The 25,169-nt window shown below is 38.3% G+C and overlaps 1 protein-coding gene across 1 annotated transcript in view; it reads left to right on the top strand.

The window, feature by feature from the left end:
* LOC139714433 (ras-related protein Ral-A-like) overlaps positions 1-25,169 on the top strand; it is a 52,817-nt gene that overhangs the window by 8,793 nt on the left and 18,855 nt on the right. The window contains exon 2 of the mRNA XM_071626142.1: positions 15,223-15,403. Within this exon, the coding sequence (XP_071482243.1) occupies positions 15,299-15,403 (105 nt within the window). The 5' untranslated portion in view covers positions 15,223-15,298. The remainder of the gene's footprint in view (positions 1-15,222; positions 15,404-25,169) is intronic.

Below are 25,169 nucleotides of genomic sequence, written 5' to 3'. Positions count from 1 at the left end.
CTAGGAGAAAAATTCCCAGCTGTCATACATGTGTAGCTTCTACTATAAACTTTGTGCCTTATATTCATAATATGATTACTAACACAAGTTACTGTTGGTATACACATCCCATTGTAGTTGAAGAGCGTAGTGCCTTAAATTGTGGCTGTACTGTCTAGTATAAGTTTAAAGTTAAAATCTGCCATGTTGGCCATGATGTGAGAGTGAAATGAAACTATTAAAGTAACATTGCTTTTATCAGAAGTTTTATCAAACTTGTACAAAAAGTAGGAGAGTTTGGGAATTTCATCATTTTACATGTCATGAAACTGATCAGAGATATTGCAATCACATGTAAATTAGATGAAATGATCGTGTCATTGTTCTACAAATTGCTCATTGACATGATAACTGATCTTCTTCAAGTGTATAATTTCCACTTTTTTAATGAAATCAAGGAAAACATACCATCTTCCATGTAAAATCTTCCTGTGCTGAAAACAAATAACAGAGTGAACAACATATTTGGGAGTGTACATGCCTGTAGTAAAATTACTTTTTCTTGCTTTTGTGTGTGCATGTATACAACGTAAGTGTATGTGGATGGGGGGGGGGGGGGAGGGTACAAATTGTGATAAATTGTTTCTGTAATGTACAAATATTATTATAATATTATTATGGATATTTCTTTTCCTACAGCCTAGTAATGAAGCATTTTTACCTGCTTCCTCCCGTCAAGTTCCATTGGCTGAAATTCCCTGACATTCGTAGTTGTTGCGAGGTAGGGCAAGCCTCTCGCAAGCTATGTGGTTGCTGGGCAACTTGAGAACAAAACTTTCATAAAATCTTACATTACAGACCGTTTAATTATATCAACCAACAATAAAGATGATATGTACATCTGTATGTGTACAAGTCAACATCAGGAAAGATTTTGAATGACATTAAATGTTCTCTTGTGTGATAAATTTGTATTGATAAAACTTGAACCAATGTCTTTGAGTTTAAGGTTCTCTTTAAAATCACCTTGAAAGTTGAGTGTACACGTAGCAATAGCACTTTAATATTGTGGCTGTGTGTCAATCACTTTGGTTTGTGTCATTTCCTGCAATTGGAAGCGCATGCAGAGGTCTACTAGGTATCCACCCATTCACTCGATGTGCTGTCAGAATTACTACATGTAGTACCGTAGTAGCAGTGTCCTGTGATACTGATTTACAGATGCAGTAAACGTGGGAACATAGAAAAGGCTTGAACATGAGGTGTGCATACAGCGTAGGTGTGTATTGTTTGATGGGTGTGTTCTTTGCACTGTGTAAAGCCATGATACACTATCTTTAGATGTTCTCAGTCATTCTGAATAGAATACAGGCCACATCATATTTCATTGACATATGATATGACTGCACATATTAGCTAAGCTATTGGTTTTGAGTATGAACTGATGAATTCATTCAAAGTGTGCAGTACATTGGAATTGGATCTCACTTTCATATGCTTGAAGTCCATCTCATAGGCTGGCTCCACTCACGGAAAGCCTAAAAATATGCATCCATGTTTACACTACCAGGTCCACACACAGAGATATAAATGTTCAACATGTCTTTCCATTAATATCACTCATGTACTACTAAGTACTTTATACATATATGAGTTTTTATTTTAATGAAGACAAAAGCAAGATATTGTCATATTTGCTTGTGTAGTTGTCCTGATTTGTTATAATATGCACTAAAGTTTGACATCTTACTCGTGCAAGACTTGGCATTAAGTGGTATTCTGAAAATCTTCCTACAAGTTGTACATGTAAGTTTCTTCATGAGTAAACTTAGGAAGAAACTTTTATAGGAAGGGGGCGGGAATATGCAAATTTCTGACTTAGAAAGAAGTTGATATTCTAGAATGCACAGTTTACAAAAGAATTTTAGGAAGATATTTAGGAAAGCTCCACCCCTGTCCTACTGTAAGTACATTGTTAAGAATAGCAAGCTGCAAAACATTTTGATAACCGCGCTTGTCATTCACTGCGCGCAACATGTACTTTGATGAGCGAAATGGGCTTGAGAAAGGTGACATGCCGCGCATACGTGTATTTGACCCTACGTCATAGTAATATTCGATTGTCATTGGTTGGTTCCTTATGATACGGCATTTTGTATTGGCTTAAGAAAGGATGTGGGCGGGGATAAGGATGGCCTAATTTACATTAAGAAGTTCCTACCTCTAGGAAGAAATTTCAGAATACCAATTCTGTCTTTCCTGGGCACTTCCTAAGTTTCTGACTATAGGAAGAAACTTAGGTAAAAACTTAGGAAGATAGATTTTCAGAATACCACCCCTGGTCCCGAGTATACTCAGGCAGGTGTCTATGGGAAATGCATGTTAAAGCAAAATCAATCCATCCTCAATGGGTTGATAGGCTACTTCGACATAACACATGTGTGGTTAATCATATGTTCAGTGTTTGGTATTTTCAGTATAAGCTTTCTCTCCACAGAAAACAAGTAATGTACGTGGTAAGGGGATGTACTCACATACATAATGTACCTACACTTGTATACGTGTACAATTGTACATGTACACACCAGTTTATTCAGAGGCGATAATTCTTTCATAAGTACAAGATTTTATGTTTTAACCCATTGACACCTATAGACATCAAGACACACTTCGCAGCTGTCTGGGAGAATCTCCATAATAAGGCACATTGGTTTCTGGGACCTGGGTAGTTACAGTATTTGCTTTAAATACTACAGTGTATCTCCAGTCAGGTGGGATAAGCCACCTGGGGTCAGACCCATTCACCCCTGAATCAGAACCCATGTGTGAAAGAGCCCACTTCATCTGGTTTTCACTTTACTCTTCATGGGAAATGAGGTTGGGATCTTTTACATGCATGTTCAATATAACTTTGTATGTTGCACATGGGACGTCCATTTCACATTCCATCTGAACAACAATTTCCTTTTGTTTCTTAACTCTCTGTGTGTCATGTTTATTAGGCTGTGGCATGCATTTGCTGTATGCAAATTTAGGTCATGCAGACAGACACGCAGATTGGTCAATTTTTAGCTCACCTGAGCCAAAGGCTCAAGTGAGCTATTGCGATCGCCCTTCGTCCGTCGTGCGTCGTGCGTCGTGCGTCGTCCGTCGTGCGTCGTGCGTCGTGCGTCGTGCGTCGTGCGTAAACTTTTTACATTTTCATCTTCTTCTTGAAAACCCCAAGACCGATTTTCATCAAACTTGGCAGGTAGCATCCCTAGGGGGTTAGGAACTTGATTTGGTAAAATGGGCACCATGCCCCACCCAGGGGGCCCCCAGGGGGGCCCAAACCCCCCAAAATTAAGGAATCTGTAAAAATCTTCTTCTCTAGAACCAGAAGTGATAGAGCTAAGTTAATACTATGAGTTAGTACATTGATGACTGTAGTTTCAAGTTTGTTCATGGCAGAATCAGGGGTGCCCCCCTTGGGACCCAGGGGAGGGGGGTGGGGAAGGGTTCTAATGGAGCCTAAATTGTACATTTTCATCTTCTTCTTGAGAACCCCATGACCCATTTTCACCAAACTTGGCAGGTAGCATCCCTAGGGGGTTAGGAACTCAATTTGTTAAAATGGGCACCATGCCCCACCCAGGGGGCCCCCAGGGGGCCCAAACCCCCCAAAATTAAGGAATCCGCAAAAATCTTCTTCTCTAGAACCAGAAGTGATAGAGCTAAGTTAATACTATGAGTTAGTACATTGATGACTGTAGTTTCAAGTTTGTTCATGGCAGAATCAGGGGTGCCCCCCTTGGGACCCAGGGGAGGGGGTGAGGAGGGGTCCTAATGGCGCCTAAATTGTACATTTTTATCTTCTTCTTGAGAACCCCATGACCCATTTTCACCAAACTTGGCAGGTAGCATCCCTAGGGGGTTAGGATCTCAATTTGTTAAAATGGGCACCATGCCCCACCCAGGGGGCCCCCAGGGGTCCCAAACCCCCCAAATGAAGGAATCTTTATAAATCTTCTCTAGAATCAGAAGTTATAGAGCTGAAATAATACTATGAGTGAGTACATTAATGACTGTAGTTTCAAGTTTGTTCATAGGAGATCCAGGGGTGCCCCTCTTGGGTAGGGGGGGGGGGGGTGGTTGGAAGGGTCCAAATGGGGGCCTGAAATGTACATTTTCATCTTCTTCCTGAAAACCTCATGATGGATATTTGTCAAACTTGGCAGGTAGCATCCCTAGGGGGTCAGGATCTCAATTTATCAAAATGGGCACCATGCCCCACCCAGAGGGCCCCAGGGGGCCCCAATCCCCCCCAAATTAAGGAATCTTAAAAAAATTGGGCCCTTATTGTACATTTTCATCTTCTACTTGAGAATGCCCGGTCAAATTTTGGTAGAGCTGTGAATAATTTAAATTAGTGACTGCGTGAAAGGTGAACTTGCGATACTCAGGTGAGCGCTAGACCCGCGGGTCTCTTGTTGCTCACAGATTCGGGGAGCAAAAATTGGTAATTCAAAGGGCTAACATAAAGGATGCGAATCAGAGCTCATAAAGGACCTCGCGCTGTCCAACTCAGCTGAGCTCGATTCGTTCGCCCCCATTTGCTCACCACCATAGAGCGAGATGCCTTGGCAAAAGGCTTGTCTACTACAGTTTGTAGGCACATTCACATTGGAGCTACTGTAGTATTAAATACCACAATAATTTTTTGCCATGATTCTCACTGGCAAAATACCATGGTAATTCACTTGGTACTTTTCTCATTCACGAAATACCATTGTATTTATGGTTTAGAATTGTTGTTGTGCATGTGCATATTTCCAACACGAAAAGACACAAAGGCGCGAATTCAAGAAGGTGGTACAATGAAACCATGGTTTAAACCATGGACAAAAACCATATAGCGCCAAGTGTCGCATGGAATACATATGTATTTCGTTATGAAATCAGTCATTTCGTCGATGAAATGATTATTTTGTAACGAAATGACAACATTTTGTAACTAGATGAATATTTCGTCCACGAAATGATAATTTCGTTAACGAAACTGTCATTTTGTCGACGAAATGACCAATTTCGTAACGAAATATTCCGTGCGACACTTGGCGCTCCATGGTTTTTGTCCATGGTTTAAACCATGGTTTCATTTGTACCACCTTCGTGAATTCGGGCCAAAGTGTATAAGCTCATGTGGGAAATACACACCTGCATAGTTGGTGGTATTTCATGACACAGTTCACACTCAAATCTTGCATGCTTATCATAATGTTGTGAAGTTTGAATTAACACCCTACATACTGAAGTACTTCGTGATGTATTTTGAAGTGTATTTTGCAGCATATTTGTGTTCACACTACAGAACAGTATTTCACTGTCAATGTGAATACACCTATTGTTAGTCCCTCCTTGCCCTGACCCATTGGTGAGTGAAAGTGAGCATTCGTAACCAGTCTGCGGCAATGTATAGGAGCTATAAAGTAGTAATATACATGTAGTGTGGTTATGATTGATTGCAATAACGGATGAAATGTTAATATAGATACTGAACTAAACAGTTTGATCTGAAGTGGGCACTTGAATGTTTTTAGTTGAATTCCATGAAGATCAGACAATATTTCTAAAATGTATTTAGCTCAGTTTGTAGTGTCAGCATTTCAGAGTGTCATCAAACAAACTTGACATGAACATAAGTCTGTATACGCTATATATTTTGCGAGTCTAAATTTTTGCGAATTGAGACTTCCCAACGATTTTGCGAGTGGTTAAATTCGCGATAGTGGAGTCCTTTACTGAAAGGAGAAATGTGTACGCGTACATCCAATTCATATCGGGATCAGAGTCAATATTTTTGTGTTTCTTTAATTTTGCACATTGTACATTTGTAGCTGACTCACGAAATTCGCAAAAATAAGAACCTCGTGAAATATTCGGCGTATACAGTACAATGTGTAACATACTTTTTGTGAGTTGAATAATATGTATGGACATTGAGAAAGTATGCAAGTACCGATATACCATACACTGAAAACAAGAATTCAGAGAATGAGCTGCTATCAGTTACAAGAAGTCTCCTACGTGTATGTCAGAAATGATTTCACTTTCTCTTAAAGTGTGTCCTTGTGTTTTTATTCTGGCAATGATGAGCATGACACTTCTTGTTTATGTGTTTCCAGTTTCTATTGTGTATCAGTTTAAGCCAGTCAGGATCACAACATGAAATGCCATTTAACAAAGCATATCTTATTGACTGGTGGTATCAGCAGACTTTACAGGGTCTATAAGAATGTGAGAGCACATTGTCTCAGATCTATAAAAGGATACGGGATGATAAGTAGTGAACTTAATAACACTCCCATGACTTGTCTGAAATATCTAAATGGCTCTCCTTTAAATGTGGTTCATATTCACAATCCATGGGTTGTAAAGGAAAACTACATGTTCAGATTGATTTTAAGAGCAGAAGAGAAAATATGGTGAAACAGTGATAGAAGTACATGTATCTTTATAAAATTACTCAAAAATATGAAAGTTATGGATCTTAGAACAGGGTGATACAAATATAGTGACATTGGTTCACAGGCTAGTTTAGTAAATAGTGAGCTTTTGATCTGCAGCACAAACACTTCAAAGATGCTACTAGGAAATAAATGGATGTTCTGCATCTTAAATGCATGAGATGGCAGTTTCCATTGTCCAGTCTGGGAAGAGGCTTTGTATTAGCGTTGATGTCGCGGATCTAACGAGGCTGTGATGACAACATCATCCCACAACTTTCCCATTCATTTGTCATAAAAAATGGCAAATGACTTTAGGTATTATTTTCATTTTTTTTATTTTTTTTGTTGTTACTAGTCTCTCAAAGCAAAATGCCATAATCAAAAAGTCATTGTTTGCACAAAAAAAAACCATTGTGTGTGAATGACTCGATGCAGAGGAAAATGTTTTCTACTTGAATTTACAATAAAAACCGTAGATTTGTTGGATATTTTGTAGGAGATCCAGGAGAGGACTTGTAAATCAATTGCATAATTTCCATATCTCATGGTGTACAGTACAAAGCTCACAAGCATATTTCACAAATCTTGACTTTTCAATGAATGATTCTTACATTGAGGTGTTCTTATTTACAGGATGTATGTAAATAAGCATCCATTATTCAGTGTTTTAAAGAAGCAAAGTAAGTGATTTTCTCTTTCAGGACAACGGACAGTACATTTTTGTTCCTGGGGGCAATATTTAAGGGTGTTGTATAATTTCATAATTCTCAGTCAACTTATGAAATTTGGAAAATACGTGGCATTTGATGTAACTATAACATCAAAGACTTATTAAAATGGTAAACTTTAATCGCACTCTGTCTGATTTTACTTATTTTTTATGCGTTGTTTTGATTATTTGATTTGGCTCTATCAACATAAGTCAACATGGAGTAAAGGTTCCCTTTAAGGGCATCATCAGATGGGTGTGGTACAATGCCAATATTCCTCCAGACTAGTCTGACACACAGACTTGACTCTTGAGTGTGCATTTCCAGGGCTGCAACACATGACCTGATATGAATTTTGCTGTGAGGCAAAGTAGAAAAAGGCTGTATGCAAAGTAGTCTTTGAACCAGACCTGATTTTTGTTTAGACTGTGGAAAATCTTATTCTCTTCTAAGGATAACACATTGGATATCTTGAAGCCAAGCTTTCCTTGAACAATAATACTGACTTTCACAGAACATTTGCACAGAAAGTATAAAAATTCCATGACGATTGGTTGAAGTAAAGACAGTGTTCAAGTTTTTGTAGATTTCTGTCCATCGGGGAAGAACATATTCAATGATGATGTCACAGCTCTGCATCGACTTTGTTTTCAAAATGTCAAGTACGTTGTACACGCACATGTGTATGTTTACTTCATACACATAATGTTATACAAGTACATGTGTAGTATACAAGCTTGTACTTACTACAATATTAATCATGCAGTTGGTATGGTGGTGTGTGATAATGGCTGTTGACTGTTCGTGCTTTGTAAAATGTACTCGAGGCAGTTAATATAGCGTACTTGGTATTCTGACACACAGACAGCTGAGGGTGATGCATGGTTAATATTAGGATTGGTTATTAGTGAGATAGAATGATATCCTGGAGTAGACTCCTTCTAGACCTTAAAGGAACACTTCTGAACCTTAAAGGAACACTATCGACAATAAAGGGCTCTCCATCTCTCTCTATCTCTTTCTCACTGTATTTGTTTGCATTTCTTTTCCCTTTGTTGATATAAAAACAATAGCATTTCAGAAGAAAAAAAGTACTGTACTTTCTTTCTGCCATGTGGTTGTTTGCAAGTTTGTTTGGTTTTCGGGGGGGGGGGGGGGGCATATTTTTTTTTTTAACAGTTTGTATCTCAAAGTGTGACAATGATGTGAACATGTGCACGTCCTACAGATTCAGGCTTACAGTCACGTAATATTGTGCAAATCAGACCTTTGCAGACAATTTTGTAAGGATTCATTAGTGGAAAAATGAGCAAAGAAAATGGGATTCCAACAGGATTTGCAGTGCAGTAGAGAACCATAATGATGGAGTAAGAAACATGGAGACAGATAGATGATGAAGAAGATGAAAGAGCAAGACACAAGTATTTATACAGTATTTACTCTTTAACAAGCAAAGAAAATGGATGCATTTGAATGTACAGGAGGTCATATTTTTCCATTGTTTTGCAATAATTACTCAATAGTGAAATTGGCAAAACTAAAACCACTGCAAAGTAAATGTCATGTATAAAACAAGCTTGTACCTTGAAATAGACAGTTATTTCAAAAAGTAGCTCCCATTTGTCATGCTGTAGTCCTGAGATTTGCATCTAAAGTCATTTTTTGCTGCATTGATATGCATTAGAAGGTGGCATAGAAATATTCTCTCTGTAATGAATCCAACATCTGACTACCCAAGAAGCTTGTGGAAAGCTGACAGTTATTATGCAGAACAATGTAATATCCTGTTGTTCTATTTCAGTACAATCAATGTCCCATTAAATCAGTTTAAATCGATTTAGCCCCGGGCTGAAATGTATTTACTGTGTAGGGTTAGGGTTTCACCTGCCATGATGTAGCCAGAAGAGATGGAGAAAAAAAAATATGATATTCCGCTCAGGGTGTCTACCCTGGTAACCACGGCAATGTTGATAAAGATGTAATCCAGCACTGGTGGTCTAGGGATACCCCGCAGGCTTGGAGTGTGTATTATGACTTCATCAATGCAAATTTGCTGGTAATGAAATTCAGAATTTCTCTGTGCAGATGTGTGGACGTTCTTGGCGAGGGTTTTTTTTTTCCGTGTGTGTGTCTCTGTCTCTATCTCCCTGTCATGTGTGTGTGTGTGTGTGTGTGTGTATGTGTGTATTTGTGTATGTGTGTATGTGTCCTGTATCATGAGTCATACAAGGTCTTTTCTGCATGTGTAGCTTCTCCAATGTGCTATGCCAAACATTCATTCTCACGAAAGGGGAAAATTGCCAAATTGTGGACGGACCCTTGAAAAAAATCCGGCTCGCGGGGCATTCATTGATGATTTAGGCTTGCATAATCTTGTTTTCTCACTGGAGCTTCAAGTAGCATTAATGAGGCGGTGAGGAGCCGTTGGGGAGATCAATGGGAGAGGGAGCGCGCCGCAAGATTCCAGAGTTGTCCCCCGATCATGTGTCTTTTCGTTTGCAATCCCAAGTGTGACACGCCTTCCTCCATCATCTGTGCAGTGGTGTGACGCAGTCTGTGGTTGAGAGGACATCGTCACTTCATGCATCGCCAGAAGATAAATTCAAGAATTTTGGGGTTGCACATAAAGATTGGCTAGTCGTTTTGGATATCCCGTACTTAAAATTTGTTGAAATCATAGATGTTGCCGTGGAGAAGTGGTTGTGTTTGAGTCGAGTGTGCTGAGGCATCCATGAATCGCCGGCCTTACATCTGATCAGCGGGCAAAGAGTGAGCTTGTTCCATCATGGCGGAGATTCAGGGTGTGGATGACAGAGTGAGCTGCTTGGAGATGTTTCAGTGTATTGGTGACGATGGAACGTCCGCAGAAACCAGGTAATAACCAGATGAAACAACCTCACTCTTGAAATCCCTCTTACAGCATGCAGTGCACTTGAAAGTCCAGTCTGGAATCTGATGGTCGATGCATTGTAAATATTCATTAATGCGGCAAGGCAGAACAGGTGGGATGAAATTGCATGTAGCATTCACTTGTACATGTACATTTGTACAACATGTAAACTGTACTGTGTGTTTAAAATGTTTGATTTTGTTTGACCTTCCCTTGGGGATATTCTGTGGCTGAATGAGCCACATACTCATACGTGGATGGCAGCAACATTTAGCGAGAGTATGTGTGATGATAAATTTTTGATTACATGACTAGTGTCATGGATAGTAGCAGCATTCGTACAGTGTAGTATCACCAAAGGCAGAACAGATATGATTTAGCTTGCATGTTAGATTGTATGCATACAAGTATACATTGTAGTAGACATGTTCATTGTCTTGATGGGCCATTTCTATTGGACATGTCCTCTTACACTGGGCCTGTATATTTGCTAGACATTGCTAATTGAAATATTTAGTTGTATAGGTACCATATTAGGTTGAATAGGTAATTATCAAGAAATCTTGATGTCATTTAATTACTACATTGTATGTGTATATTGACTAGTCCCATGTATATGCTTTGCTTGCTGGTGTGATTGCACAACTTTTTCTCCTTGGGAGAAATGCTGTACTGGTTTACAATCATATCAAATCAATTAAATTTCCTTTCCGGTGGCAGTTCCCATGTGATGAATTCATTCTAGTGAGGAAATTAGCAGAATGTGTGAATGTTTAAATTGCTTAACATGTTTTGTGAGTGTTCTGAAAGGAAAGTCATCCTGAATCAGATGTACAATGTAGTATTGAATTCATAGGGTTTGTATCAAATGCACGGATGTATTTTGTCTTGATTGTAGTCCTGGGTGGTGGCTGGGACTTGCACCAAATATGGCGAGGAATTTTAGTATTTTGGGGTTTGTCAGGGAGGGGGGGAGGAGGGAATATTGTACGTACCGGTCTGTATTTAAATAGTCTGGGTGGGTCAGGAATATACCAGGATTTGTTTTGGGGAATGTCTCTGCCGTAGTCGTCTACAAGGGCAAGGTAAATGTGCATTTATCTTGTCCAGGTGTGGTTGGGAACAGGGAGAAATACATTTCAGTGTCTGAAGTACTGCCTAGCCTGTTTGGGACTTGGCTGGAGATTTCTATTACACAAATATGCCTTGGCCTTTCGGGGACTTGACCGAGACTTGGCCGGGTAATGTAACATCCTAAAAATGCAACTCAGTACAAGTCCCAGCCATAGTATGCAAAAGTGTATTGTATTATGTGATGAACTGGATAATCTGATGTATAATATAAATGCAGTTATTATTATTATCATTGTACCTTTTTACCTTTTCTATTTTCTATTTTCTTTAACATTATTGTGGAGAGAGCAGCAAGCGTTTGTAACTAGATGTAGAGCTGTATGAGAAATAATAATCATTATTATTAAATTTATTATCATTATTATAGGCTGGATAACATTAAGGTGTTCTTCACGTTATGTCTCGATGTTCAAGTACATTTCAGCTATTAGTATAAATGAATAAAATGGCATATCATTTAAAACACGTACATGCACACATTTACATGTAATGATGTGCAATGCCCTCAGAATTATGTTTAGGTACATGTATGATTACGTAAGTTTGGAGAATATTCTAATGGGGTGTAAAGTATTTGACATATTTCTTCATGCTCATACGGTGTGTTACTTGTGTTTCCATTCAAGTGTCTTCATATTCATAGGGTAGCTCTTTCTTAAAATATTCACATTTGTTTGTTCCTCTGATATGACATGATGACATCATTTCTAAACAGATCATCTTCTTGAAGTGGTGATTCTTTATGACAGTAGCATTACATGTAATGCATGTTTACAATGTTATGGTTGCAAGTTTGTTTTTGTTGCAATGTTTATATGATATTTGAATGCCATGAAAAAAAAACAACAACAACAAAGAATCAAGTACATGTAAGGTAAAACAGTAGCCAAAAATTAGCAATGAGCTTCATGTTCTAGTGAACATTTTGACAATTTTATTTTTACATTCTGTTCCCTGTACTTGGGTGCACAATGCCACTGGTAAACTGTGTATGACTGCATGCGTTGTGTGCATCAAATATGTGGCCAAGACTAGAAAGGTGACTGCAGCAGAGTTTGTCGGAAAATATTTGCAGAAACTTGGTAACTATCATGGGACTGGCTGACCGAAGTCGCTGAGCATTGTGAGAAGTGCCCCTGTAAAAACCCCAGAGAACATCAAGGCAACTTTCAGAGAGGGGTGGGGGGCTAGAGCTATAGAATTTTTCTTTACTCAGCATTGATTGGCCCACGTATGGAGACTGGAGTTGCCTAGTCTGTAGGGACAAGCCAAGTACCAGGTACTGATTTTTTTTTTCCATTTTTTTTTTCAGAGAGGAAAATGCAGTGCATGCTGTGCTATTTTTTCTTTGTGTCAGAAGCACATCCTAGGTACAATTCATTGTCAAATCTTCACTTTAACCCGTTGAGGACAAGTCCCGAGTATACTTGGGCAAACGTCTATGGGAAATGCGTGTTGTAGCAAACTCAAACTGTCCTCAACGGGTTAATATTGTTGAGAGAAATATTATTATTCATGGTTTATTACAGTTGTTACTATTTATAGTACATGTAGCAGCTGCTGAATTGCTCATACTTGAACATGCATACAATGAATGTTAATGGAGTTGCATAGCAATACAATTAGCAATACAATTTCATAAACATCATACAATCACAAAATTACTGAACATTGCATAAGTCTCCCCATTATCATCCCAAGTTTGCTTTTAGAGTGGATTTTGTTTGAAAGCACATTTTTTATTTCAGACATTTTCATTAGACCATGATTTTGTAGATGTACCCTTGCATACACTATTAAAGAGGGTGACTTCCTATCATATGCTGTCAGTGTTCTGGATTACTGTACTTTGTGGGTGAGTGGCAATCAGTAATGGTATTTGTTGCCAAACATTGCACTTTGCAGTGGACACTGTGCATGGGCAGTGTGTTCAGAGAAACTGTTTATCTGCAGGGACACTGCTGGGGAAAACTGAGGGAGCCCTGCAAGCTGCTTAACATGGGTCATTTTCACAGTACATGTGTACCAAGAGAGTGTAAATAAGAATCACGATTCTAGTGATGCATTCGTTCACTAGAATCACAATTCAAATGACACATTTTGGTTGTGTGTGTGTACGAACTAGAATCGCAGATAGTGATCTTGAATCGTAATTAAAATCATAATTCAAATGATGGTCCTGAGGTATTTTCCAGTGACAATCCCAAATTATGGAATGAAAGAGTTGTGTGTACAGATTGACCTTTTAATTGTGTTTTGGGGGGCAGAGCTTACAGTGACCCTTCAACCAGTTCGGCATAAAAAATGTGCTCCTTACTGCTCAAGAGTGATTGGTGGGAACTTGGAAAGAAGCCACGCCTCCTTTCTTCGCTCTGAAATTCAAAACCGCAGAATCCATGAAGCTTTCCTCAGTCGTGTACATGGACAATAGTTTTAAGTATAAAGGAGTTTAATTGTAATCGTTAATTGTAGTTCAGCATTGCAATTATGTTTCCCAACCCATGTGAAAACGGTCATGGTAGAATGTTTGCTCTGTGATATACTGTACATAGTGATTAGCATTGGAGGAGTCGTAAAGAATGTTTCATCCACAGTGTTTGAAATGCTCTTGAGAATGAGTAAATGTCATGACAAGATTTTGAGGAACTTGTACCAACCCATAAATGATGTTTCACTTGCAGAGGTTAGAACATTCCCAACAACAACATCACAACAAAGGTTGTCACTATGAGCCAGTCACAGCACTTTGAGTGTAACTTTGATACAGTAAAGATACCTGAATGGAGCATAAAATACATCTACACCTTGAACTTGCCATGGTAGTAAGGCAATTTTTGCAACATCACCAACATTTATAAGCCCACAGCTGCATGTACAGTTACAGCTAGCTAGCAAAGCACAACTACAAAGTGTATTTTCTGTGTTTGGACCATGTACATGTACATACAGTGAATACCCAAACTTAATGCCCTACCTTTCTTGTGTTCTGTTTTCTTGTTTGCCATTTTTTCTTTTTAAAAAAATCGCACTCGGGATAGCCTTACAAATAATGCACTATCATGTGATCATATTTATCCAATCGCTGATAGGTGTTTGACTACCAGTAACCTACATCTACACAATGTACATGTAATTATATTCATTAATGATATTGTCAGTTCAAGGCCGATTTGAGACCAGCTGAGCAAAGTGTGTAATCATGCCACACCTCTGTCAGAGGCAAAAAGACCCTTGTCACTTGGATGAGCTCATGAAATGGAGGTTCCATGTGTGAGTCACAGCTCATGCATCAGAATGATCCCACTTTACTTCTGCAAAGTACAGAGTGCAGCCCCGACGACATGGTCCATCACCCACACACGTATACAAACACACATAATAAACTGCTAAAGAGGTTGCCCAACGTACTGTAGCTAGCAATATTCAGCAAACCATATTGTATCAGCCAAGCGAATCGTGCCATGCCAGTGAAGAAATTTTAAAGTAAAAAGTGTACAGGAGCAGTGATGCTGTTGCATGAAAAATAGTTTTTAGCTCACCTGAGCCAAATGGGTCTGGTGAATATTTCATGCTATGTCTGGCATCTGTCATCTTTCATGCAATGTACGTTGTGCATTAAACCTTTGCACATTTTCATTTTTATGATGCTGCAAAACTAAAATGTTTGCATGCATAAAGCTTGTGCATATTTTGTAAGGAGCCAGGATCAGTGAAAGTAAAATGCATGGGAAAGGTTTTGTCTATGCAACCTATTGAATGCCAGTGACAATTTGTGAAAATGTAATAAATGCTGTGAAAAAGGCTGTCGGCTCCTATTCATGAAAGTTTTATGCCACCAATATTTCAGATTTTACAGTAATAGGGATCCAAATTTGACCAAGCTTGGCAAGAATCTTCAATGAGGAAGGGGATCATAGATTGTACCCATGGGAATGTGTTGGATGCGGTCCAAATATTCCAAAATAACAATTTCCATAATTTTCCATAATTTTTTAATCTTTTCAATTTGTTCCACTTGAAGGAAGGGGTGGAATAATACCCAGGAAGAGAGCGATAGTGTGCCTCAGTCGACGCAGCCACAGCGCAGGGACCACAAGATGTCGAAGCCGAAGAATCAACAACTTCCACTCCACAAAGTGATCATGGTGGGGAGTGGAGGGGTGGGGAAGTCTGCCCTCACACTCCAATTCATGTACGACGAGGTATGTACATGGATTCCTCACTACTTTTTGCAGTCTGCTACCATATTAAAGTGACTTATTAGCATTTAAATGGTACATGATGTATTCTTTTTTGAGTGTGAATTTGGTCCAGAAAAGTATACTTGGTGTACCATGAAATCACCTACCTCCAAATATTCCACCATCGTGGGAAACTTAAAAAATATACTTGACTCATTAGTGCATGCACTGTAAAGCCTGTGAAAACCGGCTCATTACGTGAAATGGAAGTAAATAAAGACAAAGAAAATTCCTGTTATACTGTTAAAATCAATGGCAATGGAGCTGTAGAAGTTATGTAAAAACCCTCTCCAATATATTGGTAATGTATGATATATTCTTTATGCAATTGCGAGGCTCTTTTTTTAATGAATATTTCAAGAGTCATACATATTGTCTAGCAAAATGACAAACGGCAGATGGATCTTATAAACCCTATCCCCTACCTCAACCCCATCCCCCCAAATACACACAAATGAATGAATAAAGGATGGGGATACGGTATTTGAAGACATTGTCATAATTTCGCCTGTCATCTGTTTCAGATTAACTTCTCTTTCAGTCTGTTAACTAAGGAGGACTGCCATTTTGACACCTCAGAGTTGGTTTGACAGACTGTGTAATACAAACTTACAGTAGTTTTCAAAGTGACCAGTGGTTAAGAGGCTGAAACCTGAGGCAGGTCTAAAGAAAAGCTCTGTCAACATTTAAAATTTTCTCAAAATTCTGTGAAATCCCAAACCTGGCATGTGTTCTCACTTGGGTCATATTTTGTTTTTGTTTTTCCATGCAGCACTTGTGTTTAGTATTGCTAGCAGAATTCACAACAGGTCAGGGTACTTGTGGAAGAAAATGATTGATTTTTGACTGTGAGTGATGTGAATTCCATGCCATAATTCACAAGCGATGATATTGCTCTGGTAGTTGGGCATGTGGGTTGACCTTTTGTGCAATAGCCTGGTCTTTAGGGGTATGAAATATAAGAACTCTTGAGCCATTGAAAAAAAAAATGATTTTTAGATGGCGATGAAATACTCTAGGTGACATTCACATGCCTCAAGCGGCATTGGATTAATTCTGACAGTGAAATTTGGTGAAAAACTGGTTGCTTGTATGCCTGCAGTCTGTGAGAAGTTATGATTTGCAATGTAGCCATTAAACAAAGCATTGGATAAGACATGCAGTACTGAAGTACGTAGTCAAAGTATTCATGATTTAATACTGAAATGTAGTGTGGTCCAGCATTATTGACCGCGTGCATTTGTAAATGGAGATTTGTTCCACATCTGATGGCTGCGGTAGGTGTGCAGATTTGAATTTTGCATTGATCTCGGTAGGTGGCCTTTAAAGTGTGGTGAGGCGTGGCACACCGAAGACGTCAGGAATTGCTAATTATGTGTGTAGGAGGTGAGACACTTAGCTGTCTTGCGCTAAAAGGAGTTCAGCATTTCACCCATTTCTGTTGGCTTGCTTGCCAGTAAACAGTGACGAACTAGACAGTTGAAATATCCCAGTGCACTTTGTGATATCAGCAGATTATCACTAATAATGGTATTCCCGGCTCTGACATGGAGGCAAAGTGGCCTTATTTGGCACAATAGAAAAGAAAGAAAGTATAAAAAAGAGAATTTATGCAAAGATGAAAAGGGTAGAAAATGAAAGTTGCACAAAGTCCCAAGTAGATTTTACGAGCAGCAACAAAATTCTACAGAGTGCCAAAAAAAAAAAGAGTTAAATGAAGAAAAGTTGTCAGTCATTTAGACATGTGACCAACAGTGGAGAAGTTATTAATTTGAGTGTGACTACAAACATGATAACAAAATGCTGATGATAGTAACAGTCTGATGAATGAAAAAAAGATTGCAATGATATGATTGGCTTGCAAATTTCCCATTGGCCTGGACATATGAAACATAATTCTTACAAATCCTATTTTTAAATGTATGGAGTCATATTTTATCGAAAACATCTGTATGTGAGAAGAAAATGGAAACAGTAACATGCCTAAATGCAGAATCAATTAATTCACCTTTGTGCATCTTTGTGTTGTACTCCAGAAACATGTCACTATCTTTCTTTATGAGCAAAATATTTTTGTTTTCTTCGTGTTTGGTAAATGGCAAAGCACTCTTGCACATAAACAGAGGTACATACAGCCTATAACTTCATGGCAAAGTGGGGTACAATGTACAAAATGTACACCCTTTTTTGTTTGACAGAGGTACAGGCCACTGTGGCTGATTGGCACTTTTGGCAGGTACATGTACAATGTATTCATGCCTACTTATATTGTATACCAAGCAGCAATGTAAGACCAAGTTACAATGTATTCTTCATAATGACAAGATATGATAGTATACCTTAGCATACCAGGTTACATGATTAACACATCGATTTATTATTAATGTTTCAAAGAGTAGTTGCATATCATTTACCCATACTTGTTAATTAGCTGTCATTTCTATACTGCTGTGTATCCATCACATGGCCTGCAAGCTGATGGTTGTTCAACCAAATGTGATCTTGTTTCTGTTACGTACAAGGATTACTGTGGACAGTCCAGGGATATCAGAGTATAAGATTGCAAGATTAAGAAAGAGAGAAAAAAAAATCAACTCCACCTAAACTAAAGTTATTGATCTCATAACATACTAAGCTTTCCTTTCTGAAATAATACGCAAGTGAAGCTTCCTGAAATTAGCCCACACCAACAAATTGATTGCATTTAAACATTGTCACTTGTCATGTTCAGTACAATGTTTACTGTTTGCTATGAATGTGTTAGACATCTAGAATGTAGGCTATGCAGTGCTCTGTAAGTCAGTCTAGTGTACAGACAGGATGAGTCATCCTCTGCTCCCACGGCTCATCCTCCCTCCCCCGTATCCCTTGCCATGACAACCCAGCTGCTCTCTCTATATCCCTGCTAGCTGATGAACTGAACCGTATTCTGCAGCCTGCATAACTGCAAACTTGAAGTATGTTGTTTTTTTGTTTTTTGTTTGTTTGTTCATTTGTTTATTTGATTTTTACTTAGTTTAAAGGGATTGTATAGTTTTCATTGAGACCTAACTTCAGGTTTCTAACATTTTTTTTTTTTTTTTTTTTTTGCGAGATAATGAGAAGTCTCTTGTGAAATGTGACAGAGCATGTAATTGCAATAGGAATTCAACGTTTATTTAATGAAAATAGGTTTTGAAATGGCCAAGATATCGAAAACAGAGCGATCCTAATAAAAGGTGGGACCCACCTTTTATTAGGATTGCTTTGTTTTACTTTGTTTGTGGATGTCTCAGCCATTTCAAAACCGATTTTCATCAAATAAACATTGAATTCCTCTTAGAATAGCATGCTCTGTACTATTTCATAAGCGGTTTCTTGGTATCTCGCAAAAAATTGAAAGCCCAATTCTAATCTCCACCAATACTGTACCATCCCTTTAAATCTTGCAATATTGACATACTGTTCAAGATGACCTGACTGTTCACACTGAGAATAACATCAAATGGATGATGCTTTCAGTCATTCAACATGTACACTTTGAACGTAGAAAGCAAATCACTGGATGTGGATGCCGTCACTGGAATATAGATGACATAACATATCAATAAATTTGATTTAAATTTAGATTTAAAATAATTCAATTATATTTGTGATTCTGGCATTTCTTCAACGGAAACAGAAAAATGTTGGTTTTTTTTTCAAATTGAAAATATGATTCTCTTTGAACTTGATTAAACAGACTTTGTTGATATGCAGTTTTCCATAAATTTACAAACACTTATTCTCAAATAAATTAGGCTTCAATTTTTTTTTTTTTTTTTCAGTAAACGGTGTTGTGACGTGTTTGTTGATCTCTTAATAGGTTGGTACATTGTTGTAGCCATTTGCAAGCCTCTAGCTGCCTTTCGTGTGCACTGCCAAATGTACTGCAAAACAGCAGTGAAATACATTTAGAAAACAAAATACCACAATCTAAGGCATAACTTGAAAGGATGATAACAATTAAGGAAAATAAGTTACCATTGCCTTATAAACAAATCAAAATCAAACAAGGAAGCAAATTTTTAGGTTGAAAATTAGCTGTCGAATGAAAATCAAGTGACAAGGTTTTTATGCGTATTTACCAGGAATGCAGTGTACTTGATTGTACTTTTTTACTGAAGGGTACATTTGTATACAGTGCATTTGATATACCGTACAAGTGTATGGCTTTATTTGCATAGGAAATCAGATGTTCACAGACCAAGAATGCAAACACTTGATATACAATTTGTACCACTTTGTTGTTTCAAAGGCTTCATGGACACTTTGTGAGGAATGTTCAGTGTATTTTTGACTAGCTTTCACTTTCGTGTGTTATTGTTAAAATAAGATACTTGAGTGTTTGTGGCTATTATCATAATGAGTGTAACAGAAGTATGCGAAACTGACTCATGAAAATATGAAAATGATATTGTCACCACCGATTGTGAGGCAATGACATCGTTGCCACATCTAATTTGAGCACACGATTTGCAATGGATATCACTAAAAACTATGCAGAACTTTCTGAAATGTCTTAACTTCCTTATTTTGTGTTGTCTGTTTCTATGGCTACACACCGTTCTCTGTCAAAGTGAACATCAGTATGGATGGACATTGCACTGTGATAATTTCCATCATGAGCTGCATTATATTTGTTCTTCATCAGACTCCTTTAAAAGCAGTCTAAAAACTCACTTGTTTAAAGCCTCAATTTGATTACTCATTACATGTACTTGATATTTGTATGTCTTTTACTTCGTCACTTTCTCTTCCTTCCGCGCCTAGAGCACTCTGCAGAGTGGATTTGGCGCTATATAAATCATATCAATTATTATTATTTATTATCTATACATACTTGAAATTGCCATTTAGTGTGAAAGGCATTGCAGTTGAACTCCTGGATGACACTGTATCATGAAAGGCATCGCAGTTGAACTCTCACATAAAAAGCAAAGGCCAGTATGGCAACAACTTCTTGTGGGGTGTTTCGTGCATGAGCCGTACTATTCTACCGCAGAAGTGCAGATGAGAGAAATTCAACTGGGATCTGATTTGTTACTCACCAGTTTGAAATGAATTTTTACTGGATGTCCATAGGTGATTCCCTGTGAACCTCGTGGGTGATTCCCTTAGTGATGAGCGTGAAAGGGGTTTTAGGGAATAGTGCCATCATCGTATAATCTTTATACAACGTAGATAACACATCTTTGCAGAGCAGACCAATCCATGAGTTCACTCGTATTTAAAGGACAAGTTCACCTTCATGTACGTGTGGATTGAGTGAATGCAACAATATTAGTAGAACACATCAGTGAAAGTTTGAGGAAAATCTGACAATCCGTTCAAAAGTTATGAATTTTTTAAGTATCTGCGCAATAACTGCTGGATGAGAAGACTACTACAGTATGTGATGTCACATGCATACAACGATATAATGAAAATAAAAAGAGAATTTCACAAAATTTTGCTTTTTGAATAAAGTGCACATTTCTTGGACTTATTACTGATGTATGTTAAGGATAATATTATTCCCCTTGCCTTCTGAAAGAGAGAAGTCGAGTGTTCTTTTGTTATGCGAGAAAAGTGAAAATAAGGTGAATTTTCTTTATACTTTCTTTATACCGTTGTACTCATGGACATCACATGCTATATTAGTCTTCTCATCCAGCCATGATTGAGCAGAAACTTTAAAGAGTCATAACTTTTGAATGGATTATCAGATTTTCCTCAAACTCTCACTGATGTGTTCTACTATTAAATATTGCTGCATTCACTCAACCCACATGTCTATGAAGGTGAACTTGTCCTTTAAAGATTCTAACTCAACCTTTTAACATGTTGGAATGTTTCAGAATAGCTTCGGTATCAACACAGTGGTTTAAAAGTGCAACTAACTTCATTTCCCAAAACTAATGAAATTTCATACTAGTACCTTGCCCCCGGAAATAATGAGATTTTTTATCCATGAAAATGTCAGTGTGCATAATACAAAATGGGTTCTTGTCTACCAGATGCCTTCTGTTGCTGCATACAGATACTGTATGCAATTTTAAATCGGTACACATGTATGTCTGATAGAAACATGTTCCATATTGACAACTTGTTAAATACTGTGTACGCCGAATATTTTGCGAGGTTTTTATTTTTGCAAATTTCGCGAGTCAGGTGCTATTTGCGAAATTAAAGACACATGAAAATATTGACTCTGATCCCGATGTGAATGTGACGTACGCCTGTACACTTCTTCATTCAGTACAGGACTCCACGATCGTGAATTTAACCACACGCGAAATTGTTGGGAAGTCCCGATTTCGCGAAAATTTAGACTTGCGAAATATCGTGGCGTATTCAGTACATACAAGGATTGTAGATAATGTCTGATAGCTTCACTAACATGACATCAGGCATACCAGTAAATTCTCAATTAAAAGAAGAGTACACTTGATATGCATGTGAAACAGTGTACTCATTTACCCCAGGGTAGCCTCTTCAGTGTGGGCATCAATTGGTCTTTCTGAAAGCACTACCAATATTAGCATCACTAGTATTATTACCAGGTACCCACTTATCCTCCTGGATCAACACTAACATTATAGGTGCATTCACACTACAGTAAAGTACCGCAGCATTTTGTGCACTAATTTGTAATGTACGCTGTAAATGCCAAAAACACCATGAAATACATAATGTACATTACGAAGAAGTATAATTTAGGTGGTAATTAAAATTTGTGCAAGAAATACACTTAAAATATGTGAGATTTGAGTGTGAATTGTGTGTACATGAAACACCATTGATCATACAGTGGTGTACATTTTTCATGTGACCTCACACACTTCCTGTATTCTCCCAATGCTATTTGCAACATGTATTTGCATTAAATGTGAAGGTATATTACGTACTGTAGTGTACATTGTATACATTGTACGTGTACAATATACTTGCACATGACTGTGACATGCTGAACTATATGGTGGAGTAGAGGGTATGCAAGATGGACCAACAAGAATTGAAATTTGATCACTAGAGCAACGGTCAAATGAAGTCCCTAATTGATGTGGCATAGGAGGATGGGCAGCATTACGGGCCAGAAATAACATGATAATTTTGAGAATAAGAATGGAAGGAAGTGAATTACTGCGGCTTCTATTATCGTAGTATTTCACTACCGTAAAGTTCCGTGTATAAGACGCACCCGTGTATAAGACGCACCCCTACTTTCGGACCTAAAATTTAAAAAAAAAAATTCCACGCAAATATTGCGCGTGTCATACATATTTTTTCAGCTCAAAATTTCCCTAGAATGCAGCATGTATTTGCTCTATTTTTCGTTTACGCAAAATGCGAGACTTGTCTCGGTACTCACTTGCTATTGTTTGGCCTTTCAATCATGGTACATGTGTCATGCACATCGTACTCTTGAGTGTACAGTACGATCTTTGCTGTCATACATGGCAGAGGGTGTCTCGCGTATTGACGCATGTCAGACTGGAAGGTTCATTACGAAAAATAAGAAAAACATCAACAAGTGTAGCAGAGGGATCATACGGCGAGACGTATGGTGCGTACGGTAATTACACTCACTGTTGTTTCGCCCGGAGGGATTACCAGTAACATGTGTGTCTCTTGTACCATGCTTGTATGCACAGTGCTAGCCTTTTGCAAAAGGCAGCTCGCTATAATTTCAGCACACGCACACAGAGAGCAATGGACTTGCACACACAGCGCACAACGGGCAAGCGCGTTACGATCCGATCGCTGTGTGCACGCGAGTCCATTGCAAAAGCCTCTCTGCTGCAGCTGTCTCTGCCTTTGCCAAAGGCTTGCTAGCTAGCTAGCTAGCTACAGTGTAGCTAGCTATGATCCTAGCTGGCCTCGTGAAATGAAGAGCAAATGAACGACACGGATATGCATGCATGCTTCACACATCGTTCATATTTACGGTGACATAGTGTCGATCCTACTCCGTATTTTACAGCTTTTGTCTATGGCCATATTGATACTAGTACATTGATAAGTTTTACGGTATTGGTAATTTAGTAATGATACCTGTACATCGCGTATTCCAGCTACTAGGTTGGCTGTTGGTAGCTTGGTAGACTGACATCAGTAGCATACAGCAGTGCTGTTACAGCTGTTGTCTATGGCCAGATTGATACATCGTTACTGCACAAGGCCGATCGTACATGTAAGTTTATCTCGTATTTGCAGCTTTTGTGTGTGTCCCGATTGAAAGATCGCTCATTTATCCGTAAGTTTTAGTGATTGCTTACCTTCCAAATGTCGATGGGCATACATGGCCCCAAGTTGGCCTTATAAAATTGGGTGTACATGACAGATTTTTTTCCGTGATTCGACTGTACCCGTGTATACGACGCACCCCCGATTTTCAATGTTTTCTGACGAAAAAATAGTGCGTCTTATACACGGAACTTTACGGTAATCAAAATATAGTGTAACAAATCACCATGGTATGTAATACTGCATGATAATTCAGGTGTGAATGCACCTACATGTAATATGGGTAAATTATCTATCTGGTCTACAATGTTACCAGGCAGAACTCAAGTGTGTAATATCACATGTGTATCTGATACTGCCCTGTACTAGAGCCCATAGCCTGTTCATCCTACCACTGCTCTTCCTAAAAAGTACTGTAAAACTAAAGATACAGTATGCCTTCATCATACTCTCACATCCATCTTGTTAATCCTGCTCTCGGGATGAAGGAAAGATGAAGTACCAACTATCTCAGCTACAATGTACTGCAGAAGCTTCCATACCTTACTCCTTTGGCTGAGTCCTGCAGTTACACTGCAAATTTCTACATCATCTTTAATAATCCTATCGTATTCACTAGCACTAGCAATAAGGCCACAGCGTCATACTGTACAGATAAGCAGCATCACAAAGCAAAAGGCAAAAAAGGGGCCTTACAATTTTATTCTGAGCAAAAATTCATCATTTTTATTGCTACAATTGTATACATGAGAGCCGATGTACCTGGTATTACAAAACACAGACATGCCATACAGCGTGTAAATGCATGCAGATCAGGTATATTGCGGTCACTGCTATGGCTTTGTGAACACACAATTTAAACATGTAGGGCCTACTCGTTCATACACTGTATTGCACTATGTGTTTATGACTTTGTAATTTAATACGCGAAGTCTCCTCAAGATTTTACACATAGGCGACATCGATTAGTGGCTGACAGAAAAAAAAAATAGACGTTTGATTATGGAATGTAGCATCGTTTAACAGTGGATACTCGTTGAGTTGCTCATTGATACATTGCATAGTCCCATATATCTGATTATGTGTGTTGGTACTCTATGAAGCAAGTGATTTGCAGTATTAGAAAGACAGTGATTTGGGTGTGCTGGTGTACAGGTCACACCCCAATTTCACTGTTTTATTGAAGTAAAAATTAATGTCTTTGGCGTATACAGTAAATAGACAAAGTGATATGTCGTCACAGACATATTGACTAATAAATTCCTTAAAATCTAGTTTTGACCCCATAAAATGCATGTCTATGCATCCAGTGCTTTTTGTAAAGATTATTACATATTTAATGAAATTTAGGTAATTTGGCCAATCATTTCATACTTTTATTTACCTTGTGAGATTTGCCCCATGCCCTTACATTTCTCAAGGCCAGAGATGAAGTACACTGTACGTACCACTATGTATGCTGAAAATGATTATAGCCAGG

This window comes from Diadema antillarum, unplaced genomic scaffold (genome assembly GCF_040938485.1).
Source record: "Diadema antillarum isolate AM-2024a unplaced genomic scaffold, OU_Dant_1.0 scf00000045, whole genome shotgun sequence".
Lineage (NCBI taxonomy): Eukaryota > Metazoa > Echinodermata > Echinoidea > Diadematoida > Diadematidae > Diadema > Diadema antillarum.
The sequence above is the reverse complement of the archived record's forward strand: the minus strand, read 5'-3'. Positions and strand labels throughout refer to the sequence as shown.